The sequence below is a fragment of the Sus scrofa genome, chromosome 4, assembly GCF_054392235.1.
Source record: "Sus scrofa isolate SSC_HxYL_T2T_F1_AM1 chromosome 4, Sscrofa_HxYL_maternal_Yorkshire_Landrace_v2.0, whole genome shotgun sequence".
In the NCBI taxonomy this organism is placed as follows: Eukaryota; Metazoa; Chordata; class Mammalia; order Artiodactyla; family Suidae; genus Sus; species Sus scrofa.
In genome coordinates this window covers 132,682,936-132,709,775 of record NC_139386.1, presented here as the reverse complement: position 1 = coordinate 132,709,775, position 26,840 = coordinate 132,682,936, and the positions used below count along the sequence as shown (strand labels likewise).

Here is a 26,840-nt window from a genome sequence, read left to right as displayed (position 1 = left end):
ATTCAAAGAAAGCTTTTGTAGTTTTTGCAGCTGCTTCCACTGTTGTGTGTCTATGCCAGAGTTCATTTAACCACTTTTCTATGAGACCATTTTCAATACTTTGCAATTACAAACATGCTGCGATGAACAAATACACAAACCTTGTTATGTTTATTTTCCTTTTGTTGCAGCCATTTCTTCAGGATGGATTATCGGAAGTGGGATTGCTGAGTCAAAAGGTAAGAGCCTATGGTTTTGTTAGATTTTTGACAAATTCCTCTCCGGAAGCGGGTACTGCACTGTATTCCTCTATGGATTTTTTGCGTCTCATTCTCCAGAAATTGAATATTTTCCCTCAGTATCTCACATCTTCTGACTTTATTGCAAAACCCACTTTAGAAGCTCTACTTCTTCTCATGCAGGTCTTTAGATTGAACAAAGCTGAGCTTTCCCAGGGATAGTAATAGGCCCTTTATCTGAAGAAATGCTGTGTCAGACCTATTTCTGTGCTTCGAAGCACAGACCCTCCTAACACAGCCTGGGTCCAGGTTTCTCTTGAGTCTACCTGGGCAGGGTCTGGGTCAGGTGGAGGGGTTCAGACTCCCAGGGACTTCTTCCTCTCCCTGGACAGCCTGCCCCTGGAGCCGCCAAGGCCCTCCTGTCTACTCACTCACTGGTTCTTAGTCTCTGTTCTGCACCTGCAGCCACATGCTTTTCACCCAGGCCTGATACCTCAATGTGACTCTTACTCTGTTAATTTTTTACTGAATGTTGTTTTTGTATTTTGACCTCCATGTGTTTTTTAATTTATTCTTTATCTTCTCCATATGTATTAGCTTGCATGTGGCTTTAAATTCATTCAGGTAGGAGTTCCCGTCGTGGCGCAGTGGTTAACGAATCCAACTAGGAACCATGAGGTTGCGGGTTCAGTCCCTGCCCTTGCTCAGTGGGTTAACGATCCAGCGTTGCCGTGAGCTGTGGTGTAGGTTGCAGACGCGGCTCAGATCCCGAGCTGCTGTGGCTCTGGCGTAGGCAGGTGGCTACAGCTCTGATTCGACCCCTAGCCTGGGAACTTCCATATGCCGCAGGAGCAGCCCAAGAAATGGCAAAAAGACAATAAATAAATAAATAAATAAATAAATAAATTCAGGTAATGAAGCTACCTACCATCATGAAATATTCTCTGATGAGTCATGGCTTATTTTTTTCCCTCTGAAGTCTACTCTCCATTGTGTGTTTATTTACACAATTGTAGGTGTGGCCTCTTTTACCAGGGCTGGATATTAGTGACGTCTTGATCTTGACACCTTGACATGATCATGATGTAACATTTCTTAGTTCTTTGAGCCGGAAGTAAACACAGAGTACAGGCACCCTAGGTTTTAGTGTTTCCTTATGAGGAAGAATGATTTGCTTTCATTGTAGAGGTGATAATTTCTGACTTGCGAGGTCTTGTTTCTAGTAGGGTGCCAACGCCATCTCCTATTTGGCTTCCCAACTCCTCAGAGGAAAATGATAAAAAAAAAAGCCATTTTCCCCCCCATGATCAAGACCTGTTTCCTCTTACAACAGACCTCTGGGGTTTGCCGGACCAGTTAACAGTCTATTCAATTTTGCAGTGAATCGCCATAACACGGAAATCAGTCTGCGACTGACTCAGAAAACGTGGGCCAGACTCTGCGGCGTCGTGAAAGCCCAAGTGCTGAGAGTGGCCCCAGGCTTCCCTCCGCCCCGCTAAGGCCACAGACGTGTGGACGAGGCAGTGCAAGTTCCCGCAGCCCCTACCACTTCACCGCTAGAATGCAGCCACCCAGGTGAGCCCAGGCAGGTCCAGGGAAGGAAAGACCCACTCAGCTCGCAACACGGTGAGAAATAAAACAATTGCTGCTCTAATCTAGTAGGTTTTGTATGTTTGTGGAATCGACCAGTTGGGGAAACTGTTTGGCATTAGATACCAAAGTGTCACATAAGGACCCAAGGACTTGGCCATTTCAGTCTTAAAGATATTGCTATCAGAAATGTATGCACATGTGCACTAAAGAGATAAATATGATTTTCACAGCTGCAAAACGTATACTTCAGCAGTGAAAAGAACCCAATTGGCCACCAACAGTAAATACATAAGTAAACTGTAGTACTGTAGTATATTTGTGCAATATTACTTACAACTTGTGATTCCCAGAGGAAGACTTTGAGCATGAAAATGTCAAAATTACAGCCGTATCCAACAGTGTGGATGAATCCCCACTGGTAATATTGAGTGAAAGGAGCTGGACACAGTAGAATACATATTGTTTGATTCTGTTCATGTAAAGTTCACGAACAAGCAAATCTGATCTCCGGTGTTAAAGGTCAGGCAGTAATTACTTATGGGCTGGAGGAGGGGTTTGGAGCTCCCGTTGTGACCCAGTGGGTTAAGAACCTGACATAGTGTGTGTAAGGATGTGGATTTGATCCCTGGCCTTGCTCAGTGGGTTAAGGATCCAGCGTTGCTGCAAGCTGCAGCATAGGTTACAGATGTGGCTCAGATCCAGTGTTGCCGTGGCTGTGGTGCAGGCTGGCAGCTTCTGCTCCGATTAGACCCCTAGCCTGGGAACGTCCATATGCTGCAGGTGCAGCCATAAAAAGAAAAAAAAAAAAAAAGGAGGGGGGCATTGTTCAGAAGGGTTACAAGAAAAGTTCTGGGTTTGAGATTATTTTGATTTTTGATTGGATAGTAATTACTGGCCTGTGTTCATTTTGTGATATTTCAACCATTGTGCAATTCTGAGCTCAGTATTTTTCTGTTCCTTTACTGTGTGTTAATTTAAAAAAGTTAAAATCTTTTGGGAGCAGTCCTTAGGCTAATGGAAAAGTCAGTTGAGGCTGCCAATTATCAATGCTTTTTCTCAAAAACAGAGAAAAATTAAAACATGCCTTGATCTGCTCTGTTATAGTCAGGTCGGGAATTTAGATTCTTTTGCAGAATCAGTGGACTGTAGAGGCTTGATCTAAAATTAATTTCTTACTGAAGCTTTCAAGCAAATAGTGTCAGATCCTCAAATGACAAGCGAATATATCAACAGAGTTTAAGACTGAGAAAAACTGGGCAGGAATGCAAAAATTCTGCCTGTTTCTTCCTTTGCATTTCTTTTCTTATCTTGTCTGATTATTTTTTTTTAAATGTTAAGGTCAAAAATTTATCCCCACCTTTCTTCGTGAGCATAAAGTGTAAGCTTTGCTGGTTTCAGGACAAAGTGTGAAATTTCCTTTGTGGTTAATATGAGTGAGATTGAAAATGAAAGTAGGACAGGACTACTTTGAAACAGGATTAATGCTAAGAAATCAGTTGCTTATTCTCCTGACCAATAAAAGTTATTGTCTATATCAGGGAACAAAAAATTGATTCCAAAGACAATTGAAACTTTTTGTGAATTGTGTACAATATAAAGATAAATAACGGTAAATTCTTTATACTTATAACCTGTGAAAAGGCCAATTTACCCATCTCCTTTTTGGAGGTTTTTTTTTCTTTTTTTTGAGACAATGGACAAGAGTCCTTTCCCTCCTTTTCCTTTTATTATATATTTCCTGTGTGCAGTAGTATAATTTGACACTGTATATTCTACAGAGCCGTCACCATCACAGGTCTAGTTGCCGTCCACCACGGCCCTTCACTCATTTTAATTACCTCCCACCCCCTTCCCCTGCGGTAACCACCGATTCTTCATTGTATCTATGAGATTGTTTGACTTTGTTTTGTTTGCTCATTTCCTTTCATTTATTTTTGTTAGATTCCACATGTGAGTGACAGCGTAGAGTATTTGTCCCTTGCCACCTGACCTCTTTCTGTTAGCGCGGTGAGTTCGAGGTCTAGCCACATTCTTGGAAGAGGGCAGAATTTCAATCTACTTTACGGCCGAGTACCTTTTATTTCATATGTACATACACACTTTCTTTTTCCATTCATCCGTCAGTAGACACTTAGGTTGTTTCCCTACCTCGGCTGTTGCACGTCAGCCTGCAAAGAACATAGGGACGCACATATCCTTTTGAATTAGTGTTTTCATGTTCAGAAATAGAATAGCCGGGTGGGGTGGGAGTTCTGTTTTCACTTGTAGAGGAAAGTCCACACTGTTTTGCACAGTGGCTGCACCCATTTACTTTCTCGAAAACATTTCCAGGGAGAGAAACTTGAGGCACTCAGGGCACAGGGCGTGTCCAGTCCGTGTGAGAGCAGAGCGGCAGGTTCAGATGGGCCTGCGTGTGCTTGGGGCCGGGTCCCTCCAGGACGACTTCCTAAAACTGTCCTTTAAGCTGAGACCCACAGGCAGCAGTTAATACAGCAAGGGAGTGGCAATCTGGGGCCCCTTTGGGTGGAAACGCATGTACTTATTCACTTACATTTTTTGAACACCTGGGGCTTATGTGATGGGCTTTGTGGTGGGAGCTAAATATACCATGAAGATGAAGCAGCGGGATCAGGGGCAGGAGGAGAGACAAAAAGTGCGGAGGTCGTTTCCCTCTGACAACGATGTGAGACGCCCCGACAGGAGGGCAGCGCAGAACCGAGGGCGACACCCCTCCGGGTCTATTCAGAAATGGGAGAGGGTCAGGAGGACCAGATGGGAGCAGATACCGGGGACAGAGGGAGGGAGCCGGGCTGTCCCGTGAAGCCTGTGTCCTGTGTGCACCCCCCCCCCCCCGCGCCCCCAATTCAGGCGCATGTGCTCAGCTGCAGTATAAGCAAGTGGTCCCCTCTCGCCGCAGGGGTCTGGCATCGACAGCTCAGAAGAATTCCTAAAATGTTGAGTTGAAATGGAAGAAAAACTTTCCTTCAAATACCTCATCGTTATAAATGTGCGGCAGGAATCTGAAGACCATTCCAGCCCACATTCCAGTAGACTCTAGACCTAAGCCTAACTGAAGGTCTAGAAGTTCGAAGCTTTAGTGAGAGTCCCAGGTGACGACAGAATGAGGATGGGCACTGGCTACTTTCCGATTCCCGCTGTGATACGTAGCTCCTTCCTGTCTGGCTGGCATGGTATTTCTCAGGGTATCCAATAGCTCCGTCACGTCATGGGATTTTCCATTCCATGTATCATTGCTTCTGTTTTAGTTTCAGTGCTAATTGCGTTTATTTGTGTTTGAGTAGGTAATAACTCATACCAAATATAAAAGCCACAGAAGAGTGTGCATCATGCAAAAAAGCTCGTTTTCTTCTTAGGTTTTACTTCGAATGTGCAGATCCATTCCTGCGCATGCATGACCAGTTTATTTTGTATTTTCCAGGGATAGATGATAATACATGCCTATATGTATTACGTTTGAAATCAGTAATGCATATCCTGCTGAATAGCATTGAGAACTTTGTCTAGATACTCATGTTGCAACAGAAGAAAGGGTGGGGGAAAAATGTAATTGTAATGTATACATGTAAGGATAATCTGACCCCCTTGCTGTACAGTGGGGAAATAAAAAAAATTATATATAAAAAAAAGAAATCAGTAATACAGCTATCCATATTTTCTGCATATTTATTTTTCTTCGCTTTTGGTACACCCAAGGGATTTTCGCATAGTTAGCACGGAGGGTTTCCCCTTTCATTTGAGTGACTGTAGAACATGCTTTTAAAGTGTGTTTCAGGGCTCTCCTGGGGTGGGAGTGGGGGTGAGGCTCAGCAGGTTAGGAATCCCACGTTGTCACTGCTGTGGCACAGGTTTGATCCCTGGCCTGGGAATTTCCGTATGCCGTGGGCGTGGCCAACAACCACCAAAAAGTGTGTCTCAGGGTTTATTGTACCAGAATGTGACAGAGGGACTTGAAAGCTCTTTCCAGTCCTTTAGAATCACAACAATCCCGTAACAAATATACTCTTACATAGGCCACTTTCCACTTGGGTAAATAAATCTGTAAGATAAGTTCCTAGGCGAGGACTTGCTAGATCAACAGGATTTGCATGTACATTTTGGCACAGAGTTGCACCAATTTGTACTTTCCTAGCCAGTGTCAACAGACTGCTAGTTTCCAGGAATTGTTGCCTGCTCGGTGTCCTGTCACAACAGTTCTTTCTGGCCCATCTGAGAAGTGACACAGGTCCCTTCTAATTTGACTTGGTGCATCATCGCCAATCCATAAAGTTAGACTTTGTTGTTCTTTTATATTTTTGCCCATTTAAAAAATGGGTTGCTCTTTCCTCACTGATTTATAAAGGCTCATTACAGCTTAAGGAAATGACTTCTCTGAATATGCATATTATAAATTTTGCAAATGTTCCTTCTCTTGAGGTTTGTTTTTTGTTTTTTTTGCTTTTCTTGAAATTGTCTACAATTAATCACTCTTGTGCAGCCTGTTTTCCGGTTCTTTTAATTCAAATGAAATGGTTTGTTTTTGGAGCATCAGGCCCTCGTAATAACTTTGGTAATCACTGTGGTAATTCTTTGCCAATCATGTTTTAAAATTTTCTGGAACAAAACTACCAAGACATACATATTTCAAAAATGAGCTACAGTGTTACACACTTACAACCTAAGAAGTCTTTCAGCATATGCTTAAACAGAATTATCAGTCTTTTTAAAAGCATCATTGAGAAGTTTAACTCCCATACCAACAACTTTATAAGGTCCAGGCAGTACTGCAACTAATGCAATGCTAGCCACGTCAAGGATGCGCGAAACATTTAAAGAGCCTCCACTTTTAGTTACTTCGATGCTTTCTTTGAGTTCATCTATCTCTTTATTTAACTCTTCAGCTTCCTTTTTAAATCCTTCTGTAAGTAGTTCTTCTTGCATCTGTAAAAAGGAGAGAATCCCTTTTAGAAAATACCCAATTAGCAGCATTTTGCATCTAACAACTACAGCAGATAAGCAAGTAGGTAAGCGTCTCTGCTACCTTAGATGTTTCTGGATGTTTGTCCAACATTTGCAAACATTTAGACCTGGATAGGGAATGCATCCAGGGTTTATAGCTTCCCATGATCCCTTACCACCAACACCCTGGGCGGGGAGGGGTTGGGCCAAGGTCAGGCCTGAAGTCTACCCCAGTAAGGTGTTCCAGCCCAAAGAGTGCACTTTTGGAGGGAACGTAGGGCAAATCTAAATATTTGTCAGTTTCACTGAGGTAGGGGGACTATACACATGTCACAAATAATGGCACTGCTGATCTCTTTAGAGGTCTGACTGTCAAACTCCAGGATGGGACAAAGAATGCATTGACGGTAGGTGTATAAAATGCAGCCAGCAGTTCCCTGGTGGCCTTGTGGGTTAAGGATCTGGTGATGTCGCTGCTGTGGCTTGCGTTGCTGCTGTGGCATGGGTTCGATCCCTAGCCAAGGAACTTAGGCATGGCTCACACGTGTGGCCAAGAAAAAATAAAAAGAATCAGGCAGATCTGGAAACAAACGCAGCAAATTTTAGCACTTTCAGCATCCTGGATTTCACACCGTGCACAATGGGATACTTTCAAGAGCAGATGGAACTGTTCCGGGTCTGTGATGGTTGTGCCAAAGGTTCTAAGGACAGCAGGGCTGCAGCCACTTGGGGGCAAATGTGGTCCTATAATCAGCACCTGGCCCGCCTTTCCTGTGCCCTCCAAACCCCAGCACTAGGGAAGGTGTGGAGTCTTACAGATGCAAGAGGTGTACGGATCCCCCTCTCTGACGTCACAGGGACTCATGTATCTTTGGATTTGGCTCTGGGATCTGACGCAGGGTCAACTTTCGGTTCCTTTCTTCTTGAGGTGCTAGGGTTGTGTCCCTCACGTCCTGCCCAGGCCCATCGGACTCACCTTCAGCTTGTGCTCCAGCATCGTTTCCTGCTGCCTCAGATGGCTTTCTCTTTCCTTATCCATCTTCTCTTTCAGTTGGTCTATGTTTTCCTGGAGGCTTCTCTGTTGCGCCTCCATTTTTTGATCCTCTTCTTTCTGTTTCTCTCTTAGCAGCACCTGTTCCCTCTCTGCTGCCTGCGTCTTGGCACACTCAACTGTTTCGGGGGGTTTAAAGAGGGAAGAAAATAAGAGCTCTGCGGAGCTGTACCCACCTGAGCCCAGAGACCCAAACGACTCTAAAATGTCAGGGAGGAATTGACTATTCCTGCTAGACACAGAAAACGTGCTTCAGCCTGTGGTGGAAAAGCACTGAGCGGGTGTGCATGCCACCCAGACTCCCTGGTTACTTTCAGGTATAGCAGAGAGATTCCACAGAAGACGAGGAAGCTCTGGTGTCAGGAAGGGTGGCTCTAAACCTGCCGAAGAGCAGCCCGGGAGCCCCTTTCTCTTTGTGAGCTCGGCTCTCCCCTGTACCTGCTATGGCCTTGTCTCCATCAGTGAGGGCTTTGTCTGCCTGCAGGATGGCCACCTCTGTTTCTTCCTGCGACCGTAGGAAGCTCTGGAGGACCTCGGTTGCCTGAGGAAAATAACAAGAAGCAAAGACGTGTCCGGCAGCTAGGATAATCTAGTCTCCTGCTGGGGAAATTACTGGTTAGTAGAATTACAGGTTGGACCCTGAAAAGTCTCCATGCTTTGAAGGATCCCCAGATGGTTACTGACCCGGGAATTAGGTGCGGTCGTACACGCATCCATCCGCTGTTGTTTGCAGCAGCAACATCAGCGCGTTGTTTTCCTTCTGACTAGTGCTTATCTGTTCTTCCTTTATTAGGATATCATTTATGGATACGTCAACTTGTAGCTTCTACCGTCTCTTCCAGGAAGCTTTCCTCAGCTTTATTCTGAGTTCTGAGTAGCTGTCAAGAACTTACGGTTGTCCTCTCAGCTCTACCACTTGATGACTGTGTGATCTTATTAGGCAGCTTAGTAACATCTCCATACATTGTATTTCTCACTTTTCTAACGGGGGTGACAGCACTACCTATTTCGTAATTCTGAGGACTAAACTGATTGTCTAGGCAAAATGGTGGAGCAGAGGACTTCTTGCTGTGGCTCAGAGGGTTAGGACACAACGCTGTCTCTGCGAAAATGTGGGTTTTATCTCTGGCCTCGCTCAATGGGTTAAGGACCTGGCATTGCTGCAAGCTGCAGATGCAGCTTGGATTTGGCGTTGCCGTGGCTGTGGTGTCATCTCAGCTGCAGCTCAGATTCGACCCCTAGCCTGGGAATCTCCATATGCTGCAGGTGCAGCCATAAAAAGAAAAACAAATGGAGAGGTAGAAAAACCTGAAGTTCAGCTCCTCTCACAGGCACACCAAAGCCACAACTATTTGCAAAACAACCATCAAAGAAAACAACTGGAACCCCTCAGAAAAGATCTCCTACAAGTGAAGATAAAAGGAAGAACCACGACAAGATGGGCAGGAAGGGTGGAGTCTTGACATTGTCAAATTCTGTCGCCCCGGGTGGATTATTCACAATCCAGAGAATAATTACAACAGTAGGAGTTCTTCCAGGTTGTGAGAGGCCTGAGCTCCACAGAGGGCTCCCCAGCCTGGGGTCCTGGACCAGGAAGACCATTCTCCAGAGCACTTTGCTTCAAAGGCCAAACTCGAGGGTTTTCCAGAGGGCTGGAGAAGGAGAGTCTTCACTCTGGCGGGACACACACTAAACCTCATGGGCTCTGGGACCCAGGGCAGAAGCTGTTGTTTGATAGGAGCCTGGGTCAGACCTGCTGCTGCCTCTGAGCGTCTCTCAGAGAGGCAGGACGCCACTGCAGCTCTCCCTGGGAACACGGACACTGGAGGCATCTGTTTTGGGGAGCTCGTTCTACCACGTGGACACGGGTGCTGGCAATGGCCATTTTAGAATCTTCTCTCTGGCTCATTAGCCCCAAGATGCAGCCCCACCCTGGTCCAGGGTCTGCAGGGGCCCGTTCTGGGGTGCCTCAGGCCAAGCAACCGACTAAGCGTGGACACAGACCCAGCCACCAGTAGACAGGCTGCCTTAAGACTGTCTAAGCCCACAGCCCCCTCTCCATGCCATGGAGAGGAGGCTTGCTCTCCAGAGCGCCAGGGTCCAGCCCCATGCACCAGTGCACAGGCACTAGACCTGAAATCCTCAGAGCACTCTGGCCAGAGAGCCCAGGACCCAGATCCACCCACCGATGGGAGACACCAGTTGCAGTAAGAACCCAGTCCCTTAGCTGGTGGACCCCACCCACCCACCAGCAGGTCAGATCCTGCCCTGGAACCAGCTTGGCTCAAGCCTTCCCCAGTGGCAGGTCAACAGAAGCATCAAGACACCCCCGGCCAAGCAGCCAACTGTGTCAGGAACTGGCTCTACTCCACAGTGATCCAGCGTGTGCTCCGGGACTCCTGGGCCCTGCACCCAGACTCCTAGACTCAGCTCTCTGGACCTCACTCCACTCACCAGTAAGTGACCCAGAGCCTCTGGAATTGCATAGCCCTAGACCCAAAGCTCCCCAGAATCCCACAGTCAGCCTCCCGGTAACCTGGTCCCACCAACCAGTGGCCACCAAACTCTACACCAGGTGGGACCCGGCAATCAAGTGAACCAACAAAGACCTTCTGACTCCAATCTGCTGTTCTCTCCCAACCTCTTACTCCTCACCTTAACTCCTTTCTTGGGCACTAGCTTATAGTCCTCTTCAACTTTGTTCTTTGCATTTAAGTAGAGACCGTGTCCTCCAGGGACGAAGAAAGTTCCTCTCGAAATACTTGTCATTAAGGGCTCCGATAGCTTCTTAAGCTCAGCCTGACAGTATTTCAGAGATGTATCTTCATTCTTCAGCAAAAAATCTTCCTTTATTTTCTCAATCAGGACCTGTCAGAGGAATGTGGGGAAATCCAATAAAGAAACTGTCAGAGGAGAAGGCCACCTGTGATCCTCCTGAAGCAGCCTGAGGACATCAGGGTGACCTGAGACACAGAACAATGGACGTTCAGAATCAGGGGTCCAGTTTTAGTCCCAGTTCTGACTGATTCTTTGTGTGACTAGAGGGGATTCTCTTAACGCGCTTGGGCTCAGTCTCAACATCTGCGATGGGGTTGGCAGAGGCGACCTGCCCCTTTAACGGTAGTAGCATCACGATCCATCCATCAACAGTGAGCAATGGAAGCTCAATTATGATTGCCAGTAGGGTTCCTGCGGCACACTCGGGTGGTAGTGATAAAAATACACACATAGCAAATCAGCTGGCTACTAACGAATTAAGTATATACTGCAGAGAGTCTTGAACTCTTTGTGAATTCCTGCTTCACGGGGGATTTGAGCTTGTGAAAATATAGGAACAGAAATTTTTTGCTTGTCCTTATAAATTACAATTGATCTGGTTTTACTCTATATGAACGAAGAGATTTTTCTAACTTGTAGGATGGTCTAAGGTAGACTAAAAGGCAAATTTTGGCGAAGAGCCCAGTGGTACGTTGACTTGTGGTGTCCACACGTTCTCTCCCCTGGTGTCCCCATGCCGTGGAGTCCCTGGACTTGTGGATGTGACGAATGACGGTGCTGTGTTTAGATTAGATGATGTGGAACAGGTTGACTGTATGAAATGGAGATGACCCAGGTGGGCCTCACCTACTCAAGAGCCTTTGAAAGGAGTTTTCTCCAGTTGGTGACAGAAGAGGTGGAGAGATTAGGAAAACAGAATGGGATACAAGGACCCATTGCTGGTTTGAAGGTGGAGAGGGTTCCTCAGAGCCTCCATGGGAGCACCAAGCCCATCCGAATGAACCTTGTATCAGTTTGGTGCCCAGAGCGGAGCAGCCATATACTCTGTCCTGGGATCTGACCTGAAGAACTATATGCTAATACACATGCATTGTTTCAAGCCACTAAGCATGGGGTGATTTGTTTTGCCACAGGGATAGACGGTAGCCTGTAGAGCCCTGTCACTCACAGGAATCCAAACCCTCTTATGATAAGAAGCGCATGAACCATGGAGTCAAAAGGAGCCATCTAGGCCCCATCCTAGAAGAAAGGAAACAGGAAGGACATATTCTAGGGCACATTACCACCAGCTTCTTCTGGAACTCCTGCTTGTCATCCTTGAAGGAGCGCTCCATGAAGACCGCAATGGCCTCCTTCTCGCAGGCCGCGTGCACCTCCAGCAGCTCCAGGAACGTGTCTGTGGGGAGGCTCAGTAGCCGGGCCATCCGATCGCTGTAGAGGTCGGCTGCCTTCTGCACGGCCGCTGCGTTCTCGCGTTGGGCCAGAGTTACCACTGCGTTCTCCAAACAAGGAACTTCTCCACTGTTGATGGCTTCTAGGTATGTCTCCACCAGAGCTGCCAGCCCTGAGGGACACACCGTATTTAGGAAAGAGAGTTTTCACCTGTTTAGCTAGCTTTAGAGATACGCAACCAGCATTCTAAAAATCACGGAAATGTTATTGAACTTGAAGTGTCTTTTAGTCTTTCTTCTCCTCACCTTCATCCTTTTTCCATCCTTGCATTCTCTCCCTTTTTCTTTTATGACTCTATTTTTAAAATAACGTCGCTGTGTCTCCTAGTCACCCTGTCTTCCATGGTTCTCAAATTCATCACATCGCAACATCAACCGAATGATCTCAGACAATACGCTTAGGGTCTCCCAGAGCACTTCTCGCATTGTAATAACGTAAAGAAGACGTACTATACATGGAAGCGCATTACATAACTTGTGGGTACTATTTGTAAATGCAAATGCAGAGCTCCTTGTAAAATGTCATCAAGAATTTCAGGACAGTGACACAAACATGAAACAAAGCAGGGCTCATCTCAGCCCAGGACACAGTGGGACTGCCCAGTTCCAGGTGCATAAAGCCAGCCCTGTGTGTAACTTTGTACTTACATTTGTTGCTTAGACTCTCAATGAGCTTACATGGATTCGTGGCCTACTGTTTATTTTTTCATTTGTGTCAATTCACACACTGCCTTGCATAGCCTAACTTGAAGCACTCACCCCATCAGATAGCTCATTTCCACCCTGGACTCATATCTTTAGATTTATACTCTCGTGAGATTTGGTCGGCTTCAAAAGCACTCATACAGGGAAATTTTAATGACGAGACATGCATTTCCATGTGAGGCATGAAGATGTGTCTTCCCGCATTGCACAGAGAAGGAGACAGTTACTGACAAACCCAGAGAGCAAACACAGCTTCCTCACGTGCACTGAGCCCAGAGAGACAGGCTGTGACCGAAGAGACTCACCTCCCCCAGTGACAGTGATTCCGTCACTTAGGGTCTTGGTCTTTGCGTGGTCGAAGATGTAAGAACAGAAATTCTTTGACTGCTCTAGGAAATTCCTATCCAGTTGGTCGTCTGGCAGCTCTTCAATATGGAGCAACTGCTGTCTGTTGTTTGTAGGCCGGTCAAAGACAAAGCACTTCCGTTTCGGAAAAAACTTCCTGATACACTCTCTGGGCATGTTGGAATTTTGGATATTGGGATTCCAGCCTGAAGAAGTGGGAAAAGAGCAGTCACTGAAGGGACAGCCTTCAGGTAAAGGGGCTGAGGACTTTTGCTTCCAGGCATCGTTGCATCTCCGTTATCGCCCGAATCATGCAAATCTCTTTAAGCTCGTCTATCTAGGAATGGAAAAGCCCCCTTTTTTAGTGCAGAGCTGAGAGTGAAGGAAATACTTTCGAGGGGGAAAGGGAGGCATCCATTAGCCAGGGAAGACATTCTGATTGTTTTTCTTAATCTCCCGTGGGGTTCAGTGGATCACCTATTTACTAGATGTTTCTTGAATGAATGATAGATTTAGCCAAGAAATTGTCAGAAATGTTTTTCTGCTGTTTAGTCGCCATGTCAGAAATGGCATGTGGGCTAAAGTAAATAAGGATCCTTAGGACATTGCTGGTGAAATAACATGTGGAGGACAAATGACCCAGGACGAGGAAGAAAAATTTTATAAAACCAGATAAAAAGAAATACACATTTTATGAACGTGTTTGGAGATACTTTAGCAGACACCATCCCAGGGTAAGTTTGGCCCAAATGAGACTTGGAGACCTCGTCACTCCTCTGCATCATTCTACCTTGGACGTGAAAATGCCACACAGAGTGATTCTGGAAATATGTCAGCAGTTCAGTAAATAGTGACTGAAAGGATAAATGAATGATTAAATTGAAAATGAACATTGCAGAGTTCCCATTGGGGCTCAGTGGTAACAAACCCAACTAATATCCATGAGGGCACAGGTTCAATCCCTGGCCCTGCTCAGTGGGTTAAGGATCTGGTGTTGCAGTGAGCTGTGGTGTAGGTCGCAGATGTGGCTTGGATCTGGTGTTGCTGTGGCTGTGGCATAGGCCTGCATCTGTAGCTTCAATTCGACCCGTAGCCTGGAAACTTACAAATGCTGGGGGTTGGCCCTGAAAAAAATAAAATGAATATTGTTTCTAGGGACCACCCATCATCTGCTCTGCTAAATATAATCGAGTAATTAACTTATATTAACATGACTATAAGGCTCTAGAATCAGGGGTGTGAAAACATGGGGAAAAGCATGGAAGGATCTGACAGTCTTACTGGAAGGACATGGCAGTGCTTTTTTTCTGAACTCTTCCGTGTATAAGTAGCCTGTGTACGAAGGATGTAGCTACACAGGCTAGTAAAATAACACTGCATGAAAGGTATTTCAAAAATTAGTGCTTTTGTGTACCGACCGTGTGATTCTGTTTACCAATTTCCGATTTGATTGGACATATCTTCCTCAAACAGGAAAAGAGAAGCACTTAAACTGAATATGTAGTGTAAGTACGTGGGCTTTTCTTTTCCATGTATGAATTTTTCTAAAACCACTGGATCTAATATTGGGTTCTAAATTTCCTCTGTGAAAGGTAGGACTTCCCGTGTGGCTCACAACATAACTACTCGGCGTTGCTTCTACAGTGGCTGTGGCTCGACCCCTGGCCTGGGAACTTCCATATGCCGCAGGTGTGGCCACTTGTTAAAAAAATAAAAATAAATAAATAAATAAATAAATAAATAAATAAATAAATAAATTTCCTCTGTGAGCTTCTGCTCCAGGCACTGGAGTTTTTCCAGTAACAAGGATGACCGAAGCCACACCCACCTGTGGTTGACCAAGCGCCCTTAGCATGGCCTCAGTCCCATCTCAAATCGAGACTGACGTCAAGTTCTGAATGCTGAAGCTCTGTTGACCCCACGTCCTACTGAACCTTCCACCACCCCGGCCGTGCTCTGATACCTGGAATCAACTTCAAGGCATTCTCCAGGTACTCGTCTTCGGTGATGGGGTATCCATCTAACTCTAGCTCCAGCATGAAGTCCCGAACAGTCCAAACAAAGTCTGGGAAGAAACTCACGAACTTGGCTGAGTCCTCTGCTTCACCAGAGATGGCAGAGGACGTTGTCCTGATGAGTTTTGTCAGTTCAGTCACGTAGCTGGGATCTGAGCTAAGGAATGAGAAGCACTGTACGTCGCAATTTCCAGATCCCACCCCCGAAGTTCTCTCAACATTCTCTTTGCCCCCTTTTCCCTTCTCATCAGCCCTGAGAAAGGAGTCATGGGAAAGAAGAAGCCGTGTCAGTTGCTCTCCCCCCAACGTCAATGAGACGTGGTGGCTGCGTTCCTGGCAGGATACTGCAGCTGCTCCAGGGCCTGGTGGTTGATGGTGTTCATGCTGTTGTAGACGAAGACGCTGCTCAGAAGCACGGCCAGGGCAAAGATCCACGAGTCGTTCTTGGAGTCGCCCTAGAAAGCACATCACCGCAGGGGGTTGAGGAGCCTTCACCTCCTCTCATTCACGTGTTCATTTACCCTAACAGCTGTCCTGTACCTCAGCCGTAAGGCAGACAGCATACATTTTCCAGACAATGCTGAATTCAAACCTTTCTGGTGTTGGCACTGACCCCTCTTGGGGCCTCGGTTTTATGCGCTGTTAACAGAGGTGAGTGACATCATAAATGTGTGTCATCTCTGTTTGACACAGTGCTTGGAGCACAGGATTTATGCAATAATAAGAGGGACATGACTCCTTGCAACTTTTTCCCTGATCATGAGCCATATTAGGGACAAAAATACTATTCGGTTAAATTAATCAGCTACTCATTGTGCATTTAGCCAACAGCAGAGTCTGCATTTGCTTGTGCATTTGCAGCTGACAGTCCCTGCCCTAGAGAGATGGCTTTCTGGAGGGGCAGATGTACATGGGAACGTGTAAATACAGCCAAGATGATAAACGACCAGGTGTGGAACCAAATGTTTTAGTGTAAAAGACACAGGGGCCGCGCCAAAACACCAGAAAAAGTCCCCTGTGAATTCGGAGCAAGATGTGATCCTGTCTGACAGGGACATGATGGCATTAGCTTTACAAGGGCTGGGCTGTAAAGAATTGAGAGGGTGTGGATGTGTGGAGCTGTGGGGACCACACGGGTGGGAGGGCTCACCGAAGCTGACCACAACTGTCAGAGTGGGGTCGTAAAAAGGTAAAAATTACATAGTCACTTTCTTTGACTGAAGCAGTGGTCACCCATGTGGTGGTAGATGATTCTGCTGAAAATGAGACTTAGGGCAAGTCACAAGTGACTTTGGACTAGAATGAGAGACGACGCCAAAGCACCACATGTAGCAACAGCAGCAAGATGTTCTGCTGCTCTCAGCTTACAGTCTGGCACATTCGGGCTCCTCGACAAATGTGATTGCATCTAAGGGAGGTGATGCAAACGACAGTCTCATAGGCAGCAAGAGACCATCTTGGGTTAACACTGAGGTGGTCGCTGAATACTTTAAATCTGGATTTTTAAATTCAGAATTTCTGAATTCAGGCTCCAAAGCCTTTCTGCAGTATCAAACGCCAAAGACTCACTGCGACTACTTGCAATTTAGACACAGACGAACACAGATAAGGAGAAAGGCTTGGGGACTGCAAGTAATACTGTGAAGACAGAATTTCTGAGGTTATCCTATTTATATTTTTTTGGCGGGTACATAGCTCATGTTTTTATAGAAGTCATTGACGAATTCCTCTTCTGAGCCCCAGAACTTGGAATAAGACGTCTCTGATATAGCTGAGCTTTTCTGGAGATTTTAAACATTGATTATTCACTGAACACCTGTTGGAATGGTTTCTACCTCCAGTCCCATCAACTCCACACACCTTAGCCTGTGGAGCCTCTGGGGTCCATGGATTATAGCTTCTGCCAGGCTCTCCCCGAACTAGAACAGCTGGAGTGGGGTTTCAGTTTTTTCATCCATGGTTCCCCGTACTGATTACACCCCTCATTTCTTATCTTCCTAACTAAGATCTGGGCTCATATCTCACTCACTGTGATATGTATTGCACTTACCACAAAGCCCTGGAATTCAGGTGCCCAATAAATATTTGTTAACTTATATCTTTCACCCCAATGTTAAAAATAAGAAGATCAATCCTTAATAACCAAAGTATTTATTGAGGAATAAATTCAAGGGAAGAGAATTTAGCCTCATTATCCATAACTGGCTTTGTCATTGACAGGAATCCATTGTAAAATTTGCATTGGGGTGGGAAACTGAAATGTAAGCGGAGCATCGAGATGAAAGACGATTCCGTGCCTTACCTTCTCCACATCACCCAGGCCCTCGGTGTCCAGAAGGACCAGGATGTGGTCTGGCTTGGAGGGGTGGGGGACACACCACATCCAGATGCCCTTGGTTTCAGATCGCACTGTAGAGCCCAGACGGAAACCTGCAAAGGAAGAGGAGAAAACGACACACAGTAGGAGGAGACAGTTCAGGCTGCCCATGGGTTGCTTTGGGTAAACATGCCTGAAGATGAGTGCTTGCCCAGGGAAGAAGATGCTTCCATCACCAGTTAACCTTGACTGAGTGTGAATTTTGTTTGCTGTTCTTCCTGTGTTGGGACTGGGGTGGTGAGTCACAATTCAGGTGTTTTAACATTCAGAGAAGAGTTAACACCTATTCTTCTGAAACCCTTCCAAAAAATTGCAGAGGAATGGAGTTCCCATTGTGGCTCAGTGGTAATGAACCAGACTAGTAACGATGAGGATGCAGGTTTGATCCCGGGCCTCACTCAGTGGGTTAAGGATCTAGCACTGGTGTAGGTCACAGACGTGGCTCAGATATGGTGCTGATGTGGCTGTGGCATAGGCCAGCAGTTACAGCTCTGATTTGACCCCTAACCTGGAAACTTCCATATGCTACAGGTGCAGCCCAAAAAAGACACACACACACACACACACACACACACACACACACACACACAAACATGCAAAATTGCAGAGAAAGGAACACTCCCAAGCTCATTCTATGAAGCCACCATCACAGTGATACCAAAACCAGACAAAGATACCACAAAAAAGGAAAATTACAAGCCAATATTACTGATGACATAGATGTAAAAACCTCAACAAATTATCAGCAAGTCAAATCCAACTATATATTAAAAGGATCATGCACCATGATCAAGTGGGATTTACCCCAGGGATGCAAGGATTCTTCAGTATCTGCAAAACTATCAATGTGATACCACATCAATAAACTGAAAAAGAAAAACCATATGATCATCTCAATAGATGCAGAAAAAGCTTTTAACAAAATTCACCACCCATTTCTAATTAAAACTCTCCACAGTGTGGGCACAGAGGGAACCTATAGCAACATAATGACAAAACCACAGCTAACATCTTTGTCAATGGTGAAAAACTGAAAGCATTTCTGCTAAGATCAGGAACAAGATGAGTATGTCCACTTTCACAACTATTATTTAATGTAGTTTTGGAAGTCTACTTTCACAACTGTTATTTAATGTAGTTTTGGAAGTCCTAGCCACAGCAATCAGCGAAGAAAAAGAAATAAAAGGAATCCAAATTGAAAAAGAATAAGTAAAACTATCACTATTTGGAGATGATATCTTACTATACCTAGAAAAATCCTAAAGACACTGCCAGAAAACTGTTAGAGCTCATCAGTGAATTTGGTAAAGTTGCAGGATACAAAATTAATACACAGAAACAAATTGCATTTCTATATACTAACAATGAATGATCAGAAAGAGAAATTAGGGAAACTATCTCATTTACCATTGCATCAAAAAGAATAAAATGCCTAGGAATAAACATACCTAAAGAGACCAAAGAGTTGTAGTCTGAAAACTATAAGATGCTGATGAAAGAAATCAAAGATGACACAAAAAGATGGAAAGATACACCACGTTTTTGGATTGGAAGAATCAATATTGTCAAAATGAGTAGACTATCCAAAGTGATTTACATATTCAACACAATCCCTATCAAATTACCAATGGCATTTTTTGCAGAACTAGATAAAAAAATTTAAATTTGTATGGAAAAACAAAAGACCCCAAATAACCAAAGCAATATTGAAAAAGAAAAACAGAACTGGAGGAATCAGACTCCCTGACTTCAGACTCTACTACAAAGCTACAGTCATCAAAACAGTATGGCAATGGCCCAAAAATGGAAATATAGATCATGGAACAGGATAGAAAGCCCAGAATGAACCCAAGTACCTATGGTCAACTGATCGGTGACAAAAATCAATAAGGACTAAGTCAGGCAACCTTGTAGAAAAAAACTTCTTGAAATAGAAAATGCAAATTGCAAATAAATATGTGAAAATGTGCTTAAACTTATTTGCTGTGAGACAAATAACATGCAATTATACAGACACCAGATCAGCAAAAGCTAAATAGCATTTTTACCAAATTTTTATGAGGATGTGGAGAATTCTAAATTACTGCTAATAAACATATACATTGAATATAAAGCTTGAAAGGCTGTTTGATATTATCGAGAAAGGCTGAAGACTTAAAACCCCTTGATTCAGCGATTCTACTTCTTGGTATATCACAAGGAAGTTAGTGTACATGTGCACCAGGATATAGATACAAGAATATTCAAGACAGCACCAGTCATTAAAGAGAAAAGTGACAAAGAATGCCAGTGTTCATCAACAACAAATGGATGAATAAATTGTGACAGCCTCTGTCAGCTGCAAAGTATAAAATAGTGAAAATAATTACAGACACCTATGACAAACGGAATGAACCTCATAAACTTCTTATTGAGACGATGAAGTAAGTTCTCGGTGAGGATCAGAATGTAACTCCCCGTATCAAGTTTCAGCTATTTTAAGAAATATATACATAGACTGTAAAAACGAGTTTAAGAGTGAAAGAATGCACTATGAAAATCAAACATTGGTGAGCTCTAGTGGGATGTGATTTGGGCTTTTGGGTATTGGTGTTTTTATTTATTTATTTATTTATTTTTGTCTTCTGTCCTTTTAGGGTCATACCTGCGGCATATGGAGATTCCCAAGCTAGGGGTCTAATCGGAGCTGTTGCTGCCAGCCTGCACCACAGCCACAGCAACAAAGGATCCAAGCCATGTCTGCGACCTACACCACAGCTCACGACAACGCTAGGTCCTCAACCTACTGAGCGAGACCAGGGATTGAACCCACAACCTCGTGGTTCCTCGTCGGATTCCTTTCCGCTGAGCCACGATGGGAATTCCCAGTGTTTTATTTCTTGATCTGGGCAGTGACTGAATAGATCACTGTATCACCCTTATTATATATGTATTTTTGTGCACTCTTCTGTATGTGGTATAGTTCACGTATTAGAAAAGACTAGTCAGAGAAAGAGAAGGGGATAGTTTATCAAAGTTTTGTTGTGAAATTAAGCCCCTCCGAATGGGCGGTAGCCCCACTGAAATGTGGGGTATAGGGATTTTGCTGTCTCTTCTTCCTTCCATCCCTTTCAAAGATCAACGCATGTTGAACAACATTTGCGTGCTACTTGAGATGACCCTGTAGTTTAGGGCCAAAAGGCGGGAGGAGAAAGGAAGGGAGTAATTGCTGAAGATGAGCCCTGAGCAGATGGGAGTGGATGGGATCACGGCCAAGGAGGTGGGTGTTCTGAAGGGGCGGGGAACTCTCTCCTACTGGACAGAAGCAAGAGAGAGGGATGAAGCTATAGATTTGGTGGTGCCAATCAGGACCTTTCCCCGATGGGAGGGGTTAGGCTCCTCTTTCACACGATTGGAGGGAGGAGGATCAGCAGCCTGTGTTATGGCTACTTCCAAGCAAATGGTCCTGAACCACACTGGTCAACACTCACCATGGTTCTGTCCTGCCAGGCGGTTCATCAGGTAGGATTTTCCTGTCCGATACAGCCCTGCAATGGTCACCACCACCACAGGCTGACATATCTCGCCAAGAATCTTCAGAGCTTTGGGATTTACTGTCAGATGATTGTTCTGGTTCTTTACCAGACAGATGGGGTCCATCGTGGTGGCTCCAGATGCCATGGGAAGCTGTAACACAGAAGAACAACTCAGTAGAACACAAGATGCCAAAGACGCCTCTCATGGTCACACAGTCATGTGCACATCAGCTTTCTGCTGGTGGAACATAAATATCAATTTTCTCTGTTTTGTATGTTTCTAAAAGATGAGTATTTAGCCTAGTATGTCAAGGCCTGGACCGATACTTCATTACATTCTCTTATTGATCCTTAATTGAACCCTAAAACCACCTTGCCCGTGGGATGCATACATTGAGTAGAATGAGAAAACAAAGCACTGATGATGGAGCCTTAAGAACGTTAACATGGGGGGGGTAAGTAGAGGCAGAATGGGACACGCAGGAGAGGAGGAGGGACCAGAGAGGCTTTCTAGAGTCCAGAATGAGTTGGTCTCTCATCAGCTGCACAAATATTTAGTGAGAACTACCGCCTGCCGGCCGCGGTTCTAGGTGCTTCGCATCAAACAGTGAACAAAATCTCCTGCCTTTTCTATTCTCGGAAGAGACAGAAACTCTAGAAGGTGAAGAATCAAAACACGTAACAGCATCCGGGAGGATGGTGAATGCTCAGCTGGAAACAGGCAGGGAATGGTGGAGAGAGTGTTGGGGGGCAAACTGACAAACTGACAGAGAAGGTAAGGGGCGACCCCAGCACCACAGGAGAAATGGCACCGCACAAAGCGGTGTGTGTCGGAATTAACTTATTAACTGAAATCGAAGGCTAGTTCTTATTTAAGCCCACAGAGAAGAAAGGCAAAAGCAACCAGGGTATTTTAAGGTCTTTTGGGGTCTGTCAGAGTCTCATGTCTGGGTGAGGCTCTACGGTTTTGTTTTGTTTTTTTATAATGATTTTTATTTTCTCCATTGAAGTTGGTTTACAGTGTTCTGAAATGATTTCATCACAAGGATTGGATGTTTCATGACATCAAAAGACAGCCGTCCGAGAGCTTCGCCCGTCCCTTTCTTTTCTCAAAGACAAGACTGCGCAAGCTTCACCAGCCTGTGCCCACTGTGGGAAGATTAACTTCTCCGTGCCTCGCTTTTCCTTCTGTAACATGACAGCACTAAAAGTACAAAAATCTGTTGGCCATTAGGAGGGTTACATATCTCGTGATGATTATAATGCTCTTAAAATGATGCTGGTACCCAGTAAACCCTACGTAGGTACCGTTTTAAAGTTGGATGTCTCTGAAGAGGGTCATTTCTGAATGAAAGTGGAGGATTTGGTTTTGGCCGGAAACAGCAGCCCTCGCCTCCCTGCGGTAAGCAAGTGGGAGAACGAACCCCCTGAGGAAAACGGGGGGCGGGCAGTGTTGCCCAGCAGAACGAGCCGAGAGAGAGGCAGCGATGGAGAAGCAAGCAGGCTGGAGGAACGCTGGGCTCCCCCGGGGTGTCCAAGTTCAGGTTCTGGAGGCTGGCTGTCAGGGTTCATAGGAGGGTTCAAGTCACTCCTTGTCTGCCAAGACCTCAAAAAAGGGCCTTCCTTCTAAAGCCCCCATTTTCTTACCAGTTTATAGGTAAAACAACAATTCTTGCTTGGTTCATTATGGTGCAGCTGGTAACAGGCCCTTAGTTATGAAAATAAATTTTCCTGGATTCATGGACTATTTCCATCATCAGCAATGAGACAAGACAAGGTGTTACATTGTATCAAGGTGTTCTGTGAGCTGTGGATCACCAAGAAATATTAGGTATCTGAAATCTTTTTATTAGAAAAATACATGAATTTATTTAACAGACTTCCTCTGTACAATTTTTTCCTTCCTTCCTTCCTTCCTTCCTTCCTTCCTTCCTTCCTTTTTTTGGTATAGTGCATTGGGAACAGAGATGGGGGATAAACCATGACCTATTACTGCTGTATTATGTGCAAATGAAAAAAGGGCCACTTCACTCAAAGGCGCTGGGGGGCAGGAAGAGGGAACTCTCATACAGAAGGACTGAGGTCAGAGAAGGAATTGGCAATTACAGACCCCAAGGGTCGAATCACCAACAGGAAGGAATCACCAGTGACAGCCCCCAACAAGAAAAGGTGTGCACTGCAGTGCTTACAAGAATATGCTACCTGGATAACTCAGCCAATGAGAACCACTCGGTACCCTGAACACAAACTTTTTTTTTTTTTTTTTCCAAACCACCCTCCCCAGCGCTCTCCCTTTTTTTTTCCCTATAAAATAATCTTCTTCTTTGTTGGACTTGTCTCTGGCTTTTTCTATAGTTTGCTTGTCCCAAATTGCAGTTCCTCTGCTCTCCATGGATAAACCCATCATTGCTGGTAAAATAATGGTTTGATTTTTAAGGTGAATAGCTATAAGCAAGAAAAACTGAAAATTTTATTTCTGAGACCGAATATTAACAAATCGTTCTTTGTGTAAGAGTCAATGAGTCTACAAAGATTTTCTTTAATTCAAAGTATCCTGAAGTATCAAAACCAAGAAATGTTTAAGCTCAGAACTAAACCAGTAGACTAGAAGAGCACTACTAGATGGTAGAATATGACCAGCGGTTTCCAAAGGTTACTGTTCAGGAGAATTATCTAAAGTGATAGTTAAAAATACCCCACACCTTGTATTTTCAGCAAGTATCAGAAGTTACCTGATGCAGTTCGTGCATGGACCAGTCATTAAAAACAGTGCAGGAGTTCCCGTCGTGGCACAGTGGTTAACGAATCCGACTAGGAACCATGAGGTTGTGGGTTCGGTCCCTGCCCTTGCTCAGTGGGTTAAGGATCCGGCGTTGCCGTGAGCTGTGGTGTAGGTTGCAGACGCGGCTCGGATCCCGTGTTGCTGTGGCTCTGGTGTAGGCTGGTGGCTGCAGCTCCGATTCGACCCCTAGCCTGGGAACCTCCATGTGCCGCGGGAGCGGCCCAAAGAAATAGCAAAAAGACAAATAATAATAATAATAATAATAATAATAATAATAAAATAAATAAAAACAGTGCATAATAGACAAACACGATCAGACCTTCCAGTTATTATTTACAGTTTTGTTTTTTAGGGAGAGTGGGGTTGAATTAGTCCGTATAAAAACAGCTCTGTAGTATTTGGAACATCGTGTTAATACAAAAATAATCCATGGCGAATCTCCTAGGATTTAAATTCCCTGTCCAGGAGCATCTTTTCTGCTCCCTCAGTGCCCAGCAGGGGGCAGTCCGAACTTGTCCGAGGAGGGGAGGAGGGGACCGGGGAGGCACCCTACCCGGCGCCTCGGGGTGCGGGCGAGGATGGGTCCCCCAGTCCTAGAAAGGCCCTCAGCCCCTTTGCGTAGGTGAGGAAGGATGCACTCGTCCTCGCCCTTGCAGAGCCCTGTGCCGCAGCCCTGGACTGGCGTCCGGGGGACCGGGGCGAGTCTCGCAGCCCCGGGGTCCCCACGGAAACGCTGAGCTGTCCAAGCCGCGCGCCTCGGGGGCGGCGCACCCTCCCACCGCGCGCTGCGCCCGCGGCCTCCCCTCCAGCCGGGTGGGTTTGGCGCTGCGGGATTTACTCGTGCTATTTAACGAAAATGAGTCTGGGAGGGGGTGAGCGAACTTACTTGGCGCGGATGCTGCAGCCTCGGACAGGTGCTCTGCGAGCCCGGTTCCGCTCGGGCTCCTGCGTTGGCTGCTCAGGAAACTGACTCTTCTCTTTATAAGCTGAGGGCGACCTATTGAAGGAGCTCCACTAAGGGGTCTGGTTTACAGGAAAAGAAAGTGAAAATGAAAGGGAGCGGCTTTTTTTTTTTTTTTTTTTTTTTTTTTTTCTTCTCAGAGGCAGAAACCTAGATGAATTCAGGCAAAGACAGGGGTTCCTCCACTCATCCCCACCTAGCAATGTAAACCCAAGTGCGTCTCGACCCCATGGTGAACCGTGAACCAAGCAAGGGTGGGATGAGAGCGAGCGTTCCACAGCCTGTCTCTCAGGGGTACTTTTGTAAAGGAAGAGGTTTTGTTTATGTTTCATAGATTCATTTTCTTTCTTTTTCCTTTTTTAAAAAAGTATTTTTTTAACTCAATAGGTTTTTTTTTTTTCTCTTAGCAATAGAAGTATGAGTGTGCATAAAATTCTAGATTTTATAGCCCCGATACATTCACTATTACTTAGTTGCATATACTTAGAATTTTTTTCCTTTTCCTTTACTAATGTGGATCCAGATTAGGGTTAGGGCTTGGGAGCTGAGGAGGGAGAACCGTATATAGATTGAGGGTGAATCCAGATTTGGTGGTTGGGAGTTGATTCAGATTTGGTATCCTTTAAATCATTGTACTTACCTGTAGGTTAACGGCTTGGCTGCTGCTGTTAGGGAATCGGGTCCTTTTACTGGAGGAGCTGCAAACCAAAACGCTGAGACGCTGAAGTTTGCAGCCAAGAAAGTTTATTGACAAAGCCACCAAATAAAGAGGCAGAAAAACGAGTCTTAGGTCTGCCTCCCAGAAGGGGAGGAGCTTGGGGTAAAGGGGAGGGGATTGGTGTTCTGTGCAGGTGTTCCTAAGTTACATGCTTCTTCGCTGGGAGCATGCGTAAATTGAGGGGGAGTTGATAATGAAACACGCTGGAGAATTCTGAACTGTGATGTCAACAGGTCACCCGCGGGATAAACAAGTCTCTTCCGTGCAGACGCTGTACAATCATATTGGTTCTACCCATTTTCACCCAGTTTTTTAAGAAGAGAGTTTTTTGGGTTTTTTTGTTGGTTTGTTTGTTTTAAATAAGCTGTTTCCTTATCTGCTGTTCTGTAAAATGAACTCAAGAATTCTGTTAGTCACCAGTTTCTGTTACCGGGTTTTACTCCTACAGGGCACAGAGTCACTACCACAGCTGTATTTCAGTTGGCAGTGAGGGACAAGAAGGACGGTAGAATATGATCTCAAAGTTCTAAGGCCAAGAATCACCAAGAGCAGGTGCTTTTGCACCTGTTCCCTCTGCAGCCTTGCCTAGCTGCTAGAAAAAAAGTCCTTTGCCCGATTGCTAATAAGTTTATTTCGTTAGACAGAATGATACACTATTTGGAGCTGCAAAGCATGTGGTAACTCTAAAAAAGTATATGCAACAATATCAGGGACAGATATTTCTAGAATCCTGAGGCTAACCTTGGCAGATTCAAGGCATGAACCCAAGCTGGGACAATTACCATGGCCCGGGAATTCCTGATCCATGGAGATTGATTTAGGGGGAGACGGCACATGACCTAAAGCCAAATAAACTTAATCTGTGCTAAGTTACCTGGATTCAAGACATTTCTCTTTTTTCTCTCTCACTCTTAGTCTTGTACTGGCTGTCTTGTTCTCCTCTCTGTGTTTTCGTTAACTTTTCGTTATTGTGAATAAAGATGTGTGTTTTGAAATGAAGACAGTAGCACCACTTAGCTATGCCTGGCTCTAAACCATGACATATGTTATTACGTGCAAAGGGGGAACGTAAATTCGGAGTCTTACTTCCAGCTTGCATTGTTTGTAATTGCTTCAGGAGAAGTACTTTTAAAAAATTCTATTCCGTAATTCTTACTCTGCAAGTGTAATATTAGAAAAGGATGAGTGACTAAAATGGGTTCCTAACCTGAAGGTGGTCAACGAAGCTCGATTGAACCGAAATGAACTTTTCTTCATTTCCTAATGATTTAACTCCAGAAAAAATGGTCTACCATCTAACTTCAGAAATTGTGCTTATGTGTCACCTAGTGTCCTCAGCTTCGGGTGTAATGAAAATTCTGAGAGGAAGAGTCTT

At 45.0% G+C, this 26,840-nt stretch overlaps 2 protein-coding genes across 7 annotated transcripts in view; one reads left to right on the top strand and one right to left on the bottom strand.

Moving 5' to 3' along the window:
* GBP2 (guanylate binding protein 2, interferon-inducible) overlaps positions 1–26,840 on the top strand; it is a 264,757-nt gene that overhangs the window by 26,392 nt on the left and 211,525 nt on the right. For 3 of the 6 annotated variants that reach the window (XR_014842734.1, XR_014842732.1, XR_014842735.1), the window contains exons 12-13: positions 171–218; positions 1,599–1,793. The gene's annotated coding sequence lies outside the window, so the exon portion shown is untranslated. Of the gene's footprint in view, positions 1–170; positions 219–1,598; positions 1,870–22,014; positions 22,882–26,840 lie in introns of those variants that run through there. The other 3 variants (XR_014842731.1, XR_014842736.1, XR_014842733.1) reach the window with 2 other exon arrangements.
* Positions 5,480–25,560, bottom strand: LOC100155195 (guanylate-binding protein 7). Its single transcript, XM_021090310.2, has 12 exons — positions 25,388–25,560; positions 24,673–24,809; positions 20,960–21,155; positions 17,415–17,542; positions 15,458–15,567; positions 15,061–15,257; positions 13,058–13,303; positions 11,880–12,160; positions 10,474–10,686; positions 8,257–8,359; positions 7,744–7,937; positions 5,480–6,749 (listed from the first exon to the last, which is right to left on the bottom strand). Exons 3-12 carry the CDS (start codon positions 21,147–21,149, stop codon positions 6,510–6,512), a joined length of 1,902 nt encoding a protein of 633 aa, XP_020945969.1. The 5' UTR covers positions 21,150–21,155; positions 24,673–24,809; positions 25,388–25,560; the 3' UTR covers positions 5,480–6,509.

Bases quoted from the DNA above. Each gene is read 5' to 3' on its own strand.
- LOC100155195 (XM_021090310.2), bottom strand. From the start codon at position 21,149: ATGGCATCTGGAGCCACCACGATGGACCCCATCTGTCTGGTAAAGAAC. The intron at 17,543-20,959 runs GTGAGTGTTGAC...CTTCCTTTGCAG, and splicing joins CCTGGCAGGACAGAACCATG to GTTTCCGTCTGGGCTCTACA. The intron at 15,258-15,457 runs GTATCCTGCCAG...CTCAGATCCCAG, and splicing joins CAGGCCCTGGAGCAGCTGCA to CTACGTGACTGAACTGACAA.